The sequence below is a fragment of the Panthera pardus genome, unplaced genomic scaffold, assembly GCF_024362965.1.
Source record: "Panthera pardus isolate Hobbes unplaced genomic scaffold, ASM2436296v1 HiC_scaffold_10, whole genome shotgun sequence".
Lineage (NCBI taxonomy): Eukaryota > Metazoa > Chordata > Mammalia > Carnivora > Felidae > Panthera > Panthera pardus.
The window spans coordinates 2,205,213-2,221,656 of record NW_026526655.1 but is presented as its reverse complement, the minus strand read 5'-3'; the positions used below and the strand labels follow the sequence as shown (position 1 = coordinate 2,221,656).

At 60.8% G+C, this 16,444-nt stretch overlaps 1 protein-coding gene across 6 annotated transcripts in view; it reads right to left on the bottom strand.

Annotated features, from left to right (window-relative positions):
- The window catches only part of HDAC4 (histone deacetylase 4), a 291,067-nt gene that overhangs the window by 64,744 nt on the left and 209,879 nt on the right, over positions 1–16,444 (bottom strand). For all 6 annotated transcript variants that reach the window (XM_053902909.1, XM_053902908.1, XM_053902900.1 and 3 more), the window contains 2 exons: positions 7,709–7,840; positions 4,324–4,436 (listed from right to left, as the gene is read on the bottom strand). In XM_053902909.1, coding sequence (XP_053758884.1) covers positions 4,324–4,436; positions 7,709–7,840 — 245 coding nt within the window. The remainder of the gene's footprint in view (positions 1–4,323; positions 4,437–7,708; positions 7,841–16,444) is intronic.

The following is a 16,444-nucleotide window of genomic DNA, read 5'->3' as shown; positions in this document are numbered from 1 at the left end:
AAAGAGCTCACAGATCAAATAATAATTAGCAAAAGTGCTCGTCAAAGGCAAATGACAAAGAACCAGTATTACGGGAGAACTCCTGAAAAAATTACTCAAAACCATCAGTAATCAAAACACATGTTTAAATACCTATCAAGTTGGCAAAGATTTTTAAAACTGAGAATACTCTCTTGGCCCCGAGGAACAGAAACACGCTGCTGGGCGGGTTTATCAAGCGGTGCACTCTTTCTGCAGGAAAACTGGGCAATCCGTGTCAAAAGCCTTAAAAATTTATCTAACTTTTCATCCTAAAACTCCACTCTTCGGGTGGCTCTTACGAAACGGTGCCGGGCAAAACCAGAGACGGTCCCGGGAATGTCGTGGCCATGGTGCCCACGGCAGGGAAGGGCAGCGTGTCCGTGTCCCGGGTGTAGCAAATGACCCACACTTATGCACCGGGTCCTTGGGAGGCCGGGAAAAATCTGGATTGGTTGGAGTCCCGCCGATGATGTGTTGTTAGGCTGGAAAAACAAGGTACAGGATGGTCTGCTCGTTCAAAAGCAGACAGTGAGGGCTGGAAGGACAGACAGAAAAGGGGGAGTGGGAGCATTCTCTGAGGATCTGAATTACCGTGCTATTTAACATCTGTTTGCTTCTAGAAAGAACATTCTTCCCTCCAAAGGACGCTGTTTTGTTTGCCGCAACGCCCCCTGTGGAGTAGGTACTTGGTCAGTGTGCCGAACCACGGAGCAGACAGACAGAAGGAACAAAGGACTTGGCCACCAGGCCGGCTAGTGGGAGGCGGCAGACGGAGTCTGTGTAACGAAAAACTCACTGGAGCGATGGACGTGTGACCAGTCTCCTCTTAGCTCCTCTCGCAGTGGGGCACGTAACTAACGACGAGAAACGTCCGGGTGCCTTCAAACGTCACATCCGAGGGGAAAATTATGCGCTGAAAGCTATCATCAAGTGGCCGTACATGGGGGTGCACCGGGTGCCGGCCCGGGGAGGAAACAGCCTCCTCATCTGCTGGGGGTTGGGGGGGTGGGGAGGGGCCGCCTGCGGCTTGCCTCGGAGACGCTGGGTGTGGTCCCAGACACCACAGCACCAGTCCGTGAGCTCACTGGTCTCCCCGTGCGCGTGAAAGTTGTGTTCACGAGACACTTTAGTGTGCCAGGTGTGTTAACAGCTTCATGTCTACAGGAATGGACAGACTTGAGTTAAAACATTTTATTGCTAGGGGCGCCTGGGTGGCGCAGTCGGTTAAGCGTCCGACTTCAGCCAGGTCACGATCTCGCGGTCCGTGAGTTCGAGCCCCGCGTCAGGCTCTGGGCTGATGGCTCGGAGCCTGGAGCCTGTTTCCGATTCTGTGTCTCCCTCTCTCTCTGCCCCTCCCCCGTTCATGCTCTGTCTCTCTCTGTCCCAAAAATAAATAAAAAAAAAAAAAATGTTGAAAAAAAAAACATTTTATTGCTAAACAATGCTAACCATCATCTGAGCTCTCGGTGAGTCAGAATCCTCTTGCTGGAGGAAGATCTTGCCTCGATGTTCACGGCTGCTTGGTGGTTGTGACCGTTTCCTAAATTAGTCAACAACGAGGCTGGTCTGGTACATCAAGTGACTCCTCCTTTCGTGGACGGTTTCTCTGTGGCACGTGATGCCGTTTGACGCCATTTTACGCACAGTAGGAATCTTTCAACACCGGAGTCCGTCCCCTCAAATACAGCCACGGCTCTATCGGCTCAGTGTTTGCATCTTCCAGATCCTTTGTGGTCACGTCAACAGTCTTCACGGCATCGTCACCAGCGGCAGATTCCGCCTGAAGAAACCACTTCCCCAAGAAGCAACTCCTCCTCCGTTCAAGATTTCCCCCAAGACCGCGGCCACACACTCGGTCCCATCATCAGGCTCCGCTTGCGATTCTGGTTCTCTTGCTCTTTCCACCCTGTCGGCAGCGACTTCCTCCACGGAAGGCTGGTGTCTTTGGTTCGTAAGAAAGGGCAACACCTGTGATGCGCGATAAAGAGACGTGTGCCTGTACCGCCTCACGGCGTGTGTGCAAATATCCATAACTCGCAGGATCCCCGAGGTGCTGTTTAACGCGGTCGTATTTCAGCGTCCTTTGGAAACACACACACCTTACGGTCTGTTTGGACGCCATGAGTGCAAACCAGGAAGGAAAGCGTTTTTCGCGCAGGGGCGCCTGGTGTATCTTGTCCTGGAGAGACCACAGGGCTACAAAGCATTCGCTCACCGTGACCCTGCACAGTCACGAGCTAACGACCACCATGGAAAGCACTTTCCCCAGACAGAAAAACTGTTGGTCCCAAGTAGAAGAAATACCAACACGCTGTGCCGAGGAGAACATGATGGAGACGGCCAAGGAAAGCACGCGCCACTGGGCTGTAATCACCCAGGGACGAAACGAGCAAACGTCCTAATGTCTGCAAAGTTATAATTTCTTCTTTATAATCACTCTATTTTTTTTTTTTTTTTACCTAATTTATTTTTAGAAATAACACAGCCTTCTGAGAACTGCTCGGAGGCTGACTGCCCGCGTGCGCGACGCTGGCGGTCTCCGTCCGCGGGGCGACAGGCTCATCAGCTCCCACGCGCTCCGCACAAAATCGGGGCCTGGTCTCACGCCCCGCTTCACGCCGGGCCTTCTGGGCTGGAGGGAGCTGCCTTTCCAGGCCCGGGGCGCCTGCTTCCGCCGTGTGTAGGCCGCGGACCTTGTCCCGGTCCGGGGCCCCTGGCAGAACAGCAGTGAAAGGAGGCGCTCCGGCGAGGACCCACGTCGCCCTGCGCCCGAGGGGGTGCAGCCAGCGGGGGCGTCACGAGGCCTGCGAGTTCTCAGGAGAGGTCAGCTTCTAACAGCACCCGAAACCCCCAGAGGTCCCCCGGGCGGACCTGACCGTCAGAGGCCACCCCTGCCCGCCAGAGGACGGTAAACGGGATGGCCCCTTCCTATCGGTGAGTCTGCGGCAGCTCAATTCACATGAACACGGGACTTGTACCTCAGCAGGGGCAGGGGGAGACCCGGGGGGGAGCGGAGGAGCCAGCGCCACCCTTCGTTCTGCCGCGTGTTTGTGCGCACGGGTGTCTACAACAGGGGGTGGAAAGGCTCCGCCCTGGCGCCCACGCACCCCGAGTAAGATCTGTCAACCCTGTGGAAGGGGAGGACTCGCTGCTAAATATCTAGGGGGAAAGTTAAGGGACTACGTGTACTCAACCGTACCCTCCTGTAGGTCAGCAGGAACTCAAAAAGAACTCAGAAGACCTCCCACCCGGCGGGGCCGTCTGCGGCATGAAGCAGACGGCACTTCGGGCTCCGTTCACCGTGAACTCCGCGGCGAGGCGGCTCCCCACGCAGGGCGCCCCCAGCCCGTGGCCTTGCTCGATAGCGTGAAGTTCCCCTGCTCTTCCCGGGCACCGGCCAGAGCCTGCCTCTCCCAGGCCGCACAGCCTGCTGTGTGGAGGCGGGCTGCTGGCCGGCCCTCTGGCCCTCTGGCCCCTGGGCCTGGTGCAGGGCTGGCCCGAGGTAGGAGCTCCAGGGACACTTGTGCAATAAGCAGCTGGGGCAAAGAGAACGAGGTAGAAAAAGAAAGCACGGAAGGAAGGTCCTGGAAACCACTGCCCGGAAAGTCACCCAGGTCTGGTCAAGGGCACAACGGGCAGCCAGCCCCGAGCCCCTTGTCTCCCCTGGAGCACCCGTCCTCTCTGCCAAGTGCTTCCAGAACCCTCTCTGTGCCCACGCCCCTCTCCACCTGTGGCACAGCTGGGGGCGGGGGCCTGACCGTGTGTCTCAGGCTGGTGGTTAGTTACCCAGGCGCTTCTGAAACGCCAGCTCTGGGGTTCCTAACCACCTGCCCGTGCTACTCTGCTCCCCCATGACACACGGATGTGTGTTTGTTGGCTGACGTTTTAACCTGTGTATTTCTAAAGCAACAATAAACACCTTGATTCTCTTCCAACAACGGTTCTCGGCCACCGTGCAGAGCCCCAGGGGCACACAGCAGCGAGGCATCTAGGACCCCACGGGCCCACGCGTCTGTGTTCTGAATCGGCCGGATGAAACGTGCTCCGAAGGAGGCCAGGAGGAAAGGCTGGGTTCGAAGCTGCTCTCCCATCTGGACACGGGGCTCACATTTGCAGGAGAAGCAGTGGTCAGTGGCAGGAAAGAGGGATGAGGTCCCAACGGTGCCCCGTCCAGGGTGCCTCCCGACCTCAACCGTCTAGGCCGAAGGGCACCCGCAAACCTCGGTCACCTCAAGGAAACCAACTGTCTGAATGTGCCAGGCCGGCGCAGGGAACAGAAAGGAACAGAAAGCCCTCACTGACCTCGGCGGGGATGCTCGCGACGGCGGGCGCGATCCCGTTCTCGGTGCTGACATTCCCGGAGCTGTTGTTGGGCGAGCTGGGCGCGGAGCCCGGGGCGCTGCTGCAGGCCGAGTCTGTGGGGCGGAGAGACATCCGTGAGCCACGCTCCGCGCAGAGGCTCTGGGCGAGGCCGTGGCAGGTGCCCACCCGGGCCTGGGTGCCGAGGGCCTCCCGGGGACTTCTGCTTCCCACCTGCTGACTGGCACAAGTCACATCATGAAAGAGCCTGACCGCGGTCCCCAAACAGGGGCTGTGAGGCTAATTCCCTATTTTCAGTTTTGCTACTGACTTCCTGGCGAGCTCTGCACACGTACGGCTCTGTGGAGGCCCCGCCTGAGCCTTTTAAGCTGTGCACGTTACCGACTTTATTCCTCTTGAATCTCGAGATGATCCTCTACACCAAAAAGATAAGCCCTTAAACGCTCAGCAATAACCCGACAACAGAAGACCGGGAACCACAGAGGCCAAGGAACTCTGAATAGGGAGAGGTCAGATTTTCCGTGCTCGCTAGCAAAGCCACGGGCCGCCGGGCTCCTTTGGAACGAAAGCCTCTCGCTTTTCCTGGGCAACATCAGACGCCCAGGGCAGGTGCCGCCAGTGGTTGCTGTGAGTGGTCGGTGTTCCCTGGCATCGCACGCTAGTTTATCCCGCAAGTAACTTTAAAGGTACGGGTGGATCCACCCTGCTAATTGGGCCCAGGCCTCACGGTGACTTGCCCGAGACTGAGGAACGTGCTCACCCTGCCCCCTTCTCACCGCCACCGGAGCCGCCGTGCCACCGGTGTCTGTGGGAGCGTCTCTTTAGCTCTCTCTGCGTTCTTGTGTTGTGGGCATCGTAACAATGGCCTCACCACGGACTGTGACCTCTGCGGCCCCTGGCCCTCTCGACCGACCGGCTGTCGGCCCGGCGACACCCGCTCGGGCTCGCCGCGGCAGCCTGGCCACAGTCAGGCCTCCCAGACAGTGACGTGAGCCCAGACCGGGTCCCTGATGCCCCCACACCAAATCCAGGGCTTACTTCTTCACCAGGGGTCACGGCTCCTTATACGTCACGGGACTGGGAGCCTCTGAGAAGGGCCCGGGGGGAGGAACTGCTACACTTTGTGCACAAGACAGAGCCGCCTCCTCCTGGCCGCCTGGCCCTCGGGGGCGGTCCCCGGGGCCCCGCCTTGGACGCCATCCCTGCTGCTCCTGGCCCAGACTACACGCCGGCTTCCACTGACTTCCTGCGAACGTGTGTCCCCTGCAGGGCCACCAGACAGACCCTCTCGCGCCAGCGGGTGAGAAACTGGGGCAATAAAGATACACGTCCGGCTCTTCAACTGGTTCCCACTCAACTACGCGGATTACTGTTCGCTCCGCTTGCGGGAAAGCGGTGTAAGAAACGAACACAGGTGTGTGACCGTGTTATTCGCATCAGCACAAGCGGGGGCACCGCGTGGCATGGGCCGGGCGGCGGGACGGGCACACAGAAGACAGACTGCAAGGAAACACGCCCCACAGTGAGCAGCAGCGGCTCCGCCTAGATCTCTGCTCCTGCCGCACGCGCGGCTTTAACCACCGGGGAGAAGCAGCCCGGGCCCCGCCCGGCCCCGCCCCCACCTGGGCCCCCAGCCTCCCCCCCCCCCCCCAACACACACACCGGTGGGCCTCCTCCTGCACCGCCACGCGCCCCTGCGGCAGAACCCGCACCACCTTCCCTGAACTCCTTACTCTGCCTTCTGGAGGGTCAGCTCTACCCCGGCTGCCTGGGGTCTGTGGGGCCCAGAAGCCCATCCCCTCTCGTCTCTCTGCCAGCTGCACTTATCCGCCCAGCGCCCCCCGGCCTTGCCCGCCCCGGACTCCTCTGCGGTAGCACAACCCGGGACCCGTCGGCTGGGGCGGGCACGGTCTGGCCTCTCAAGTGGGATCCTGAGCTCCGTGGAGGCGAGGACCCGTGCCCCCACTTTTACGTGTAACCTGGTGCGGACTCACGGTAGCATGAAACCGTCACAGGCTGACCACGTGAACACGAGAGCCGGCGCTCGGGGAGAAGCCTGCCCACGGCCCCGCCTCACCAAGTGCGGGGCCAGAAATAACCGCACGGGCTCCTCTGTCCATCAGGGCGGCCGGCCCACGCCAGGCACCCGTCAGAGGAAACACGGCTGCACTCACAGCCTCGAAGGGGGTCCCCCAGCTGGGGAGACTCCGGGACTCCGAGTGACAACGCTCTTCTCCTCAGACCAGGCCCGTCTGTCCTCGACGGACCCAGCACAGAACCCTGCGCCGAAACACGAAGAGCTTCCGCTTTTCCCACAAACGCTCGGAGGCAGGAGCTTACGTCGGGGGAGTCTTCCTGGCTAACGGGCCCTGGAGCGCAGCGGGACAGGGCAGGAGGGCCCCACAAAGCTCTCACCTTAACTCAGAGGCACTGGAGCTCCGACCCGTGTGCGCGGCACTAGCCGCTTCCACACGGGGACCAGCCCCGGGGAGCCCCCCTCCTCCGGCCCTGAGAACCTACCACTGACAGGCCGCTACCTAGAGCCTTGCCTCTCAAAGGAGGCCCTGTGCTTGCCGCATACACGGCTCCTGCCCACCTCGCCCCCAAGCCACTTCTGAGCAGCGCCTCTCTCGGGGTGCTGATTTCGGGCACGTGGATGGGCGCCCGCAGGAAGCGGGAGCACACACTCCGGGCTGGGGTGTGCCCTTGCAGCGGGGCGCAGCCTCAGGGTGGGGCCCACCCTCGTGAAGTGGGATGCGCCTGGGGCCGGGGTGGGCCCTCTGGAAGCGAGGTGCACCCTTGCAGTGGGGGGCGCGGCCCGGAAGAGGGGAGCAGCACCCGCAGGAAGGAGGGCGCCCCTCAGGCCCCGGGCTCTGCCGGGGGCGTACTTCTGCGTGTCCACCGCTAGGTGGGGGCCGAGAGCAACGCTCACCAGGAAAGTGGAAACGAGCGGTCGCCCTCCTCTCTCCCCCTCCCACCCGTGGGACCCCTGCCCCGTGGCCCAGACACCGTGATGGGCGGTGAGCAGCTCACAACCGTGTCATTCACCACGGATGGGGCAGGATCGGGGAACCTCAACTCAAAACTCCTGAAAACACCCGGTGCCACGTCAGACAGGACTGCCCTGACCGTACCCGGGCCGGTGGACGCCACTTTCCGTGGCTGAGGCCCGGAGCAGACAAGGGGCGCGGGGGCGTGCTTAGAGACCCCTGTCAGGGCACTGGCTGTGGCTCTCGGACGGCTGGCGCCCCGGGGACAAGGTGCCGTGCAGAGACGCAGGGCCTCGGAGGAGGTCTCGGAAAGGCTCGCAGCAGCAGAGCCTCGCGGAGAAGGCGGTGGCCGGGCTTCCACGACTCACGGGACGTACCTGTGACATCCAACGGGCGCTTCTTTAGAGCGGTAACCACGGGCCCGTCTTTTCTGCGTAGCAGCGGGCTGCTCCGTCTTTCGGCCACCTTCTGCTTTAGCCTGGACCGCAGTTTCAAATTGGGTTCAGAGGCTGCACAAAAAGGAGACGTCGTTATAGTCAGACACTCACGACGGGGACCAAGTTTATCTCGCTGGCAGCTAAGAAAACCGTGCACATCAGGTCAATATCCACTCGACCCTGCTGTGTTGTCGCAGGGCAGAGCGAAGGCAGCGTTCCTGAGGCCTACGCAGCATCTTTTCAGTCCCACAAGATGCACAAAGGCCATCGGACGCCTTCGGCTCCGTTCCTTCGGACAGGGTTACCTATCTGTGCTGGTCGTTTCGGGGCGTCGGCCCACAAATGTTGTTATGGCTTCTATGGTCTCCACTTCCTCATTCACCTGCGTATCAGAAATTCCTCCCACGTCTAACCACCTGGAAACAAGCCGCTTGCTGGGGCTCCCGGCGACCTCTGCCAGCGGCCGCCATGGGGTCCTAAGGCCAACCAGTCCTCCACACCTGCGTGTAGGTGAACGAGCCCATCTCCCTCAGAGTCCATCTGAACGGGGGACACAGGTGTTTCGGCTGGGTCTGGTTTGTTAACGGCCCCGTGCTGTGCAGACCTGCAAATCTGAGCCCACAGTGGTTCCCAAGCCTCTGCACCCGGAGCCCAGACCTCCCCGCGTACCCATCGAGCTGCACCTCTGGGGAAGTGGGGGGCACCCCAGTGCGAGCTGCCTGGGCAGTGCCTTACTGCACCCAGAGGTGCCCCGTCCGGACGCCTGGGCAGGAATCTCCAACTCCACGAGGCCACCAGCTTTCAGGGCCGGGACAGGGGTAAGAGCACCACTGGGAGACGTTGGCGTTCTGGGGTTTTACTTGACTGCTTTCAAGTTCCTACGACTTGTGCGTTTGCAAATTAGCTCGTTTTTACCTTTTTGTTTGTTTGTTTTTAATCAGCACCCCTGCTGTTTTTAATCTTTCTGGAACAGGAAGTTCACTGCTCTCCAGAGTGCCACGCAATGCAATCGAATTTCCCTCTGGAATCAGAACGAAGACGACTGGGTTTTAAGAAGCAGGCCACACGTGCATCTCAGGGGCACCATGACTCCGACCCTTGGGGAGCGTGGAGGGCGGGGCAGTGGCCTGGGGACCCCACTCCCCGAAGGAGGCCGGGTCTGTGGGCCCTGGAGGGCGGAGGGCACGGCCGGGCACCTGAGTGCAGCCTCCCGGAGGAATCGAAGGTGTGTTTGAAGAAGCTGCCAGAATGCTCCCGATGGCCCCCCTGCTCTGGAGGGTGTGAGGCAGGGACGGGGCCCTTTCCCCTTTGCGGTATCTGGGCTTAGAGCGGGTGCCCGTCCACTTGTAGGACTTCCGCGGCCAAGAAAAGTGGGAGGGGTTCACCTTGTTCGCAGGCGGGAGGATCCACAGTCCTTGCTTTCACACTCGTTTTGCGGGCACTGCAGACTCATGTGTTTCACTCACTTCTGGGTTTGCGCTGAGTTTCTCAGCCTTATTTAACGTGAGAAAAAGGCCACGACCCCATGTGGCTAACAGGCAAGAAAACAGCAGCTCTTCTCATGCCACCAAGGTCTTTGCTAGAAGGACACCAACGGTCCTTTCAACAACCTTCTGTCCGAGGAGGGGTCGGCAGCTGCCCTCGAGACTGCAGGACAGCGTGGCCCTCGGCGGGGAGCGCCTGGGGACATGGGGTGCAGGGGTGGGGGCGGCAGGGTCACCATGCTCCCGACACCTGGTCGAGCGACGGCACCGGCCGGGACCATCCTCCCCGAGGACCCCAGGTTCCCTGTGACCTGCACCCTGTGCCGGGCAGGCCCCAAGCCCATTCCCACCGCACGCGGCTGCTGGCCCCCCTGTCCGGACCGTGGGACGGCCGCACTCCCCTCACGGTGGCCCCTGAAAGGGTTCTGATCATCTGTCTCTTTGCTGGTCTCCCCCTTGCCCGTGCTTGAACATGAAAGTCAGGCCGGTCTGAAGGACTTGCCCCGCCTCCTGGGAGCTCAGCACACTCCCCCCACCCGCCCCTCCGCGGGCCCCCATCTCATGTGCGGTGCCCAGTGCAGAACGGAAACGAGGGACACTGTGTTCAAGATGTCAAGCGTCTCATTTAAGATGAAAGCAGGGCATTAAACTGAGCGGGGTGTGCCCCGCCCGCAGCCCAGTTTAAGGTACCAGAAGGGCTCCACACACCGGTCTGGGCCCTTCCCTGTCCCTCTGGGGCACCCGGGACCGCCTCCCCATGGAACCCCCAGGTGCAGGACCAGGGGCTGAGCAGCAGGCTGGGGACCAGGCGGGAAGGGAGGCAGTCACCTTGCAGTGTAGGTTCCGGGCCAGCTTCCCCCCACCGCGCCGCCCCCCCACGCCTGCCCCGGGACCTTGGCTGGGCTGCGAAGGGCTCTGAGGTGCAGCAAAGGCCCTCCTGCCCTTCCTTTGCTCTGGAGAAGGCACGTTCTCCGGCAGCCGCGGGTCCAGGCATTGTGCGAGCTCGAACGAATCGTGCGGACCCCACAGAGGAGACACGGTGACCCCCACTCCAGCCATTCCTAAGCATATTTCCTGAGATTTGTCGAAAGCGTGTAACCCAGGCCGCTCTGCACGGCAGGCCATCGGCGAGACAGCGGACCCTGGAGACCGCACCCGCCACGTGCAGGGTCGCGCGGCCCCCACAGGCCCCAACGAGCAGCTCCTGCCGGCCCCTGAGGTCCTCAGGACGCATGCCAGCTCCCAACGGGGCCGGGTGGTGTAAGGATACGCCTGGATGTGTTCCTTCGAACAGAGCCGCAGCAGACCGAGAGCCAGAGCCTGAGGGAGGTGTTTGGGAGACGTGGGTCACAGCCATGGTGCTGGCGAAACAGAGGACGCTGACCGGATCCACGGACACAGTGCCTGCTCTGCCAGGGGCACGTGGGGAGCCGGGAGGTTTCTCCTCAAAGGCGATCAGGTAAATGACAGGTTAAGTCAAAGTAAGCTATCCTCATCTTGCCTTCAAGTTCGACCCCCTCCCCAGCACGCGCCCCTCCTTGGGCAGGAAGTGCCTTCGGCCGAGACGCAGAGTGCTCTCGACAAACCCTAACCCACACCCAGTTTATGAATGTCGCGCTCTCCCTGAGGGTCGGTCACAGCGTAAACCGCTTTCAGGGTGGGAACATTTTACTGTTTAACAGGCAGGTGGGCACAGGGGCCGTACGTGCCCGTGGCGCGTGCACAGAGGAGGGTCCTTCTGGAAGCAGTCACTGGTGTGTGGGCCTGTCCCCACGCCCAGCAAGGAGAGCAGGGCCTGAGCCACCGAGGATGCCCACGACGCCGTCTCGGCCGGGCACGCAGACGGAGCGTGTGCCTCCAGGTGCCCCTTCCCGAGACCCAGGACAAGGCACGGGACAGAAGTGCAAGTGTGGGAAGAAGACATCTGGAGAAAAAGGTGAGAAATTTGGAAAACGGGAGCGCAAAGGTCCGACATTGGATTGACAAAGAGCCAAGACAGGGCAGAGCGGGGAAGGTCGCTAACAAGGTGACTGAAGGGACACTGTGCTCCATCTGAAGAAGGCCTGCTGCCCAGGAGGCCTCACAGCGGCCCTCGCCAGGCAGGCCCTGCAGGGTTCTGGAGCTCTGGGCACCAGGGGTGGGCCTCGTCAGCGGTGCTGGATTCCCCAACCGTCACTCGGACGCAAGACGAAGACGCGAAAGTCCTGCAGGAAAGTGGCTTCTGCACCCGACCACGTCATCGGTCAGATGTGAGCCAGTGGGGACACCCGCCAGCATGCCAGGACTCATGTTCGCATCCGGCGCAAGCTCCTGTGCCCGTGCGAGGTGAAGGAGGGGCCGCGCAGGAGCCCCTGGGGTCCTGGGAAAGGGGCGGAGCCTCCCCAGGGGGGTGGGGGGCCGGGAGCATGTCCCCCAGGCCCAGGGGGGCCTTTGGACCGCCTGCTATGCAGGGGCTCCTCCGTGTGGATTAATAACAGGCACACAGAAAACGAAGCAACTTGAGGAAAAACAGAAGTTGTGCAAATAAAGAAATGCAGGCAGGGCCACTTCATGTTGGTGTATACTTTCTGTCAGTCACCTGTCACAGGGCAGGGAGGGGCACGTGTTCCTGTCCTGAGCCTAGTGGGGCTCTCTGATTGACGTGCATTTATCTACTTTGAAAACAACAAAGAAAAAAACCCCAAAATATAACTGGAATATAACTTTTGTAGCACACGTATCCGACGTAGGATTGATATTAACATATCAAGAGTCCCTACAAAGTCCCAAGAAAACACCCAAAGGAAAATGGATGAGAGATCGGCCATTGGACTTCCATCCACTGAACACCTAGGAACCCTGCCCGTTGTCTAGTGTGGTTCTAGACATTGTGCCCAAGGGACGGACAAGAAAGCCCCGGCCTGGCCAGCAGGCACTCTGAGCTCTGCACAGCTCACCGGCTACATGACACGGCCACCCAGGGCCCCACTGCAAGTAGCTCACATTCTACTAGGAAGGATGGAAAATGAGCACAAAGATGCTCCAGCTTTACTAGCCGGGACGGAACCGCTCCTGGAAACGTCGAAGGAAGCAGGGTGCACTCATCCGTCGCGTGGGCCAGGACGGACACGGTAGCGCCTGCTTGACGAAATGGGGACAAACGGGCGGCAGTGTGGTCTGATCTGCCCCGTCGCTCAGAGCGCGCAGCCCTTCAGGCGGGCAGCCCCATCCTTAGGGACCCATCCCGCAGAGACACCAGCACAAGCGAGCAAAGGTACCCACGTTTGTTGGCCAAGTTACGCTACAAAAGAGTTACAGTTTATACCCACACGTGAGAATAGCACAGAAACAGGTATCGATCTTTCTATCCCCAAATGGAATGGTGTGAACAACACATACTGCCTGAAAGATAAAAATCACAGGACAAAATGCAAAGCAAGCGCTTTTCTTAACAAAAAGACGGGCCTGCGTGTTCACGGCGCACACAGACAACACTGCCACACGCGGGGACAGAAGGTCTCTGGACAGACAGGTACCAAGCTGATAGCAGCAGCCGCCTCTGGGAAGTGAGCTTCAGGATGTGTGTGTAATGTGTGTTTTAATCTGTTACAGGCACACATTCTGTGATCTTTTAATAAAGAAAGGAAGCACCGCGCGCTGCTTGAAGGTGTCGTGTCCCCCAGCTGATTTCTGTTGGCCACCGGGAGCAGTGTGGATGTACCACCGAATGGTGGGACGTGGCTCTCGGAGAGACTGGTCCGAGATCCCAGCTGGTGCTCTGCATATCGCAGGGCCAAGGGTGATGGTCGTCAAGGTCGAAAGGCTGGAGCACAGAACACGTGAGCCAACTTCCTTACCCAGAAGCTGCCTGGCATTTAACCACACCCACCCTCTCTCTCCTTTGGAAGCACAATAAAGCCTTTTGAAGAGCTCTCTGAACACACTCACACCCGGTTTTTAAAGAGCACACAGCCCCTGAGTGCCGAGGGAGGCTGCCCACCTGGCAGCTGGTGCTTGGCGGGGCCAGCACTGCCCAGGCCGCGGTGGCCTCCCACACCCTGCTCGGAGACCGCTCGGAGAGGGCGGAGGCCAGCCGCCCCAGCCCCGAGCAGGAGCTCGAGGGCCCTTTATCACAGGCGACTGGCCGTAGCGCGTGGGCATCGTCCCCTCCTGTCCCTGCTACCGACCCGCACAGGGGTTTCTGCGAAGCGGCTCAGAACAAGGCACCGACGGCACGCGGTGCGGGAAGCAGCCCCTTCCCAAACCGCAGAGCCGAGCGTCGTGTATGAAACGCGCCCATTCCGTGTCCTGGTAACTTCAGCCTACTCCTCACACAGACACGGAACCAAACGCCACGAACGTCATTTGGTTCGCCAGGACACGGGAAAATTCGCTGGCTTGTTGGTATGTTTCGTGGCTGCGGAGGGCACAGAGAACCCACCTGGCTCTGCACAGGCCACGGAAGGCTCTGGCAGATCTCTGTAAGGCGGCGGGGACATGCTGGGCTGCAGGCTCGGAACGGGACCCTGGTGCCCAGAGGCCAGCACGACCGTGTCAGAAGGGGCCTGAATCCATCTGCTTTGTGTTTGGGGTACAAGCCTTGCCCGTCACGTGCCTGGGCCCCCTCCCTGGCCCGGCCCCTGTGCTGAGGGGGGCCTGCTCCCCGCCCACCACAGCAGCTCCGAGCCCAGCACCCCGGATGCACGGGGCAAATGCTCACCGAGTCACCGCCCTGCAGAGATCGGGGGCAGAGCGGATGTCGCCCTGGTGCAGGCACAGGGCGCTGCTGGCCAAGCACAGGAAATTGAGTCTGGATCCCAACTCACTGCGGTGTGACTGGGCAAGGCAATCAGCCTCAGCATCCGCCCCCAGGGGTCACCGCCAGCCTTGGGGAGCCGCTCGAGGACACGCAGGCTCTCCACAGACAGGGACTGCATCCCCTGGGTGTCAGGGCACCTCAGGAGGCCCCAGGGGAGCACCAAGTGACTGGGTGCGGTCCTGGGGCGATGCACCATGACCCTCATGATGCTCATGTGACAGCAGCACAGGCTGTGTGAGGACGGACACTGCCTGGGCGGGCGGGGGAGGGGAGCCGGTGCTGGGCCCACCTCGCGCCCTGCTGGGTGGGTGACCCAGGGGAACCGTGCACTCCTGCCCGGGGCTGGACCCACCAGGCGCCACCTTCTTCCCCCTGCTCTGGAGAGCAGACCCACCTGTTATGAACCAGCCTCTGGGAAGTGAGTAAGGAAGCTGGATCTGAACCCAGGCCACGGCCCCCAAGCCAGGGCGAAGTCACCCCCTGAACGCGCAGGGGCGTGGGTGAGTCGGTGCACTCAAAGTCTCATTTCTGTAGTCTTTCCTCTTACCGACTCTTACAGAAACGCAGCTATAAATTATTTAGAATTACTGACATCGAGTGTTGGAAAGACACTTTTAGAATGATACAGGACACCTAACTACACTCTATTCCCTTAAGTGGCTTAAATGTTTCCACTGAAATCTTTATATTATTAATATTATTAATGTGCTGGTGACGCCTTTTTAAAAAATGGATCCCGCAATCAAATCTTAATTAAGTCCTTCTGGAACGCCGTGTGCTCAGCGGCACCTCCCCAACTGTGACCAGGACGGTCTTCGTTTCTCAGCGGAACAGGACCTGGGGTGGGGGGTGGGGGGGGTTGCTGTGGCACAAGGTCCGAGCAAGCAGGTGTTAGAGGCCCTGTTTCCAGACCCCAGAGAAGCCCAAGGCAGCACGGGAGCCAGCAGGCACAAACACTGGAGGTCACGGGGCCTGTGAGGCAAAGGTCGCGGGCCACGCAGCTCTGGGGAACGGCAGCGGGTCAGCAGTGGAGTTCACTGTCCCGCCTCCAGAGTCTTCCGGGACCCTGGCTATAAGAGGTCACCGCCGGGTTCTGTGTCCTGTGACAGGGGCCCGTCTCCGGGTGGTGCCGGCCTCGTTCGCCTGGGAGACGGAAAGAACCAGAGCAAACGTCCCCTGACGGGCACCCCCACTTCTGCTCAGAGTGGGGGGTGTGGGCTCAGGCCAGGGAGCTGCGTGAGCGCCACCAGAGGCAGGTGACGTTCTCTGTCCTTTCCCGGGACATCAGGGGGAAGAGGCGAGGTGTCGGCCGGCAAGGTGAGGCCCCTGGGCCAGAGGTGGATGGCTCTGCTTGGTGGCCGGGTCCCCGGACTTCTGCTTCCGCCGTCGGGACCTTGGGGGCCACGCTCGCCACACCCGGGGCAGGAGGAAGCTCTGCCTGCTCAGTGTATCCACGGCGGGGAGGATATGGGGGTGCGGGGCCCCATGTCACTGATGAGAAACGGAGGCCAAGGGGACCTAAGGAATCCATCACAGGACACACAGAGCTTCAAAGCCAGTGAAAAGATCCAACCCGAGCCGCTGGGCGGGGGAGCCCCCAACCTGCCCACGCACTGCGGGTGAGGGGAGCTTCCGGCGGCACACTCTTTCCGGGCCCCGAGCACCTGGGGCAGGCCCGGTCTCGGCCCCTCTCCCGGCACGGTGCCCGCTGCTGCCCGTGACCTCCTGCTCCGCGGATGTGAGTGTGGTTAAGCACAGCACCAGGTTCCAGAAGGGGGTCTGGGGGCCAGCCTGGGAGAACCGGCCACCACGCGCTTCTGGCAAGCGCGTGGGTTCTCTCTAGGCGAACCCACAACTGTTCTCAGCGGACGAGTGAGAGCCACGTACCCCAAACTGAGGAGAAGAGGACCGCAGTGGCACCTTCCTCTCGCCAAGGAAGGAAACCCTGCCCGTGCCTGCAGGGTCCTCGCCTCGGCTCGGCCAACGCCACCGAGGCGCTCGTCGGGGACTCTGGGCTCCAGCTCCAGGCCCGTGGCCTTCGTGGTGCGGTCCTTCCATCTCACACACCTGGACCGTCAGTCAAGCACTACTGAGGGGGCTCCCCACAGTTTCTGGCTCTGGATTCAGGGTCTGCTCCCCGCGTGCCACACCGACTCCGCCGGGGCACAGCTCTGACTACCGAGAGGCCCCGAGTCTTCTGTCTTTAGGGTGGGGCGGCGGGGGAGCCGTCCAGCCCCGTCCCCCGAAGCCTCATCACTCGCGTAAAGCTGCTGATGTGACTGCCTCAAAGCGTATCTGTCAAAAATCAACCCAGAGCCTCCGGATAAAACAAGATTTGTGTTTACAAAGAAAAAGCTGTGCCACAAGGGCCTCATTTCCACCAGGCAGGGCGCC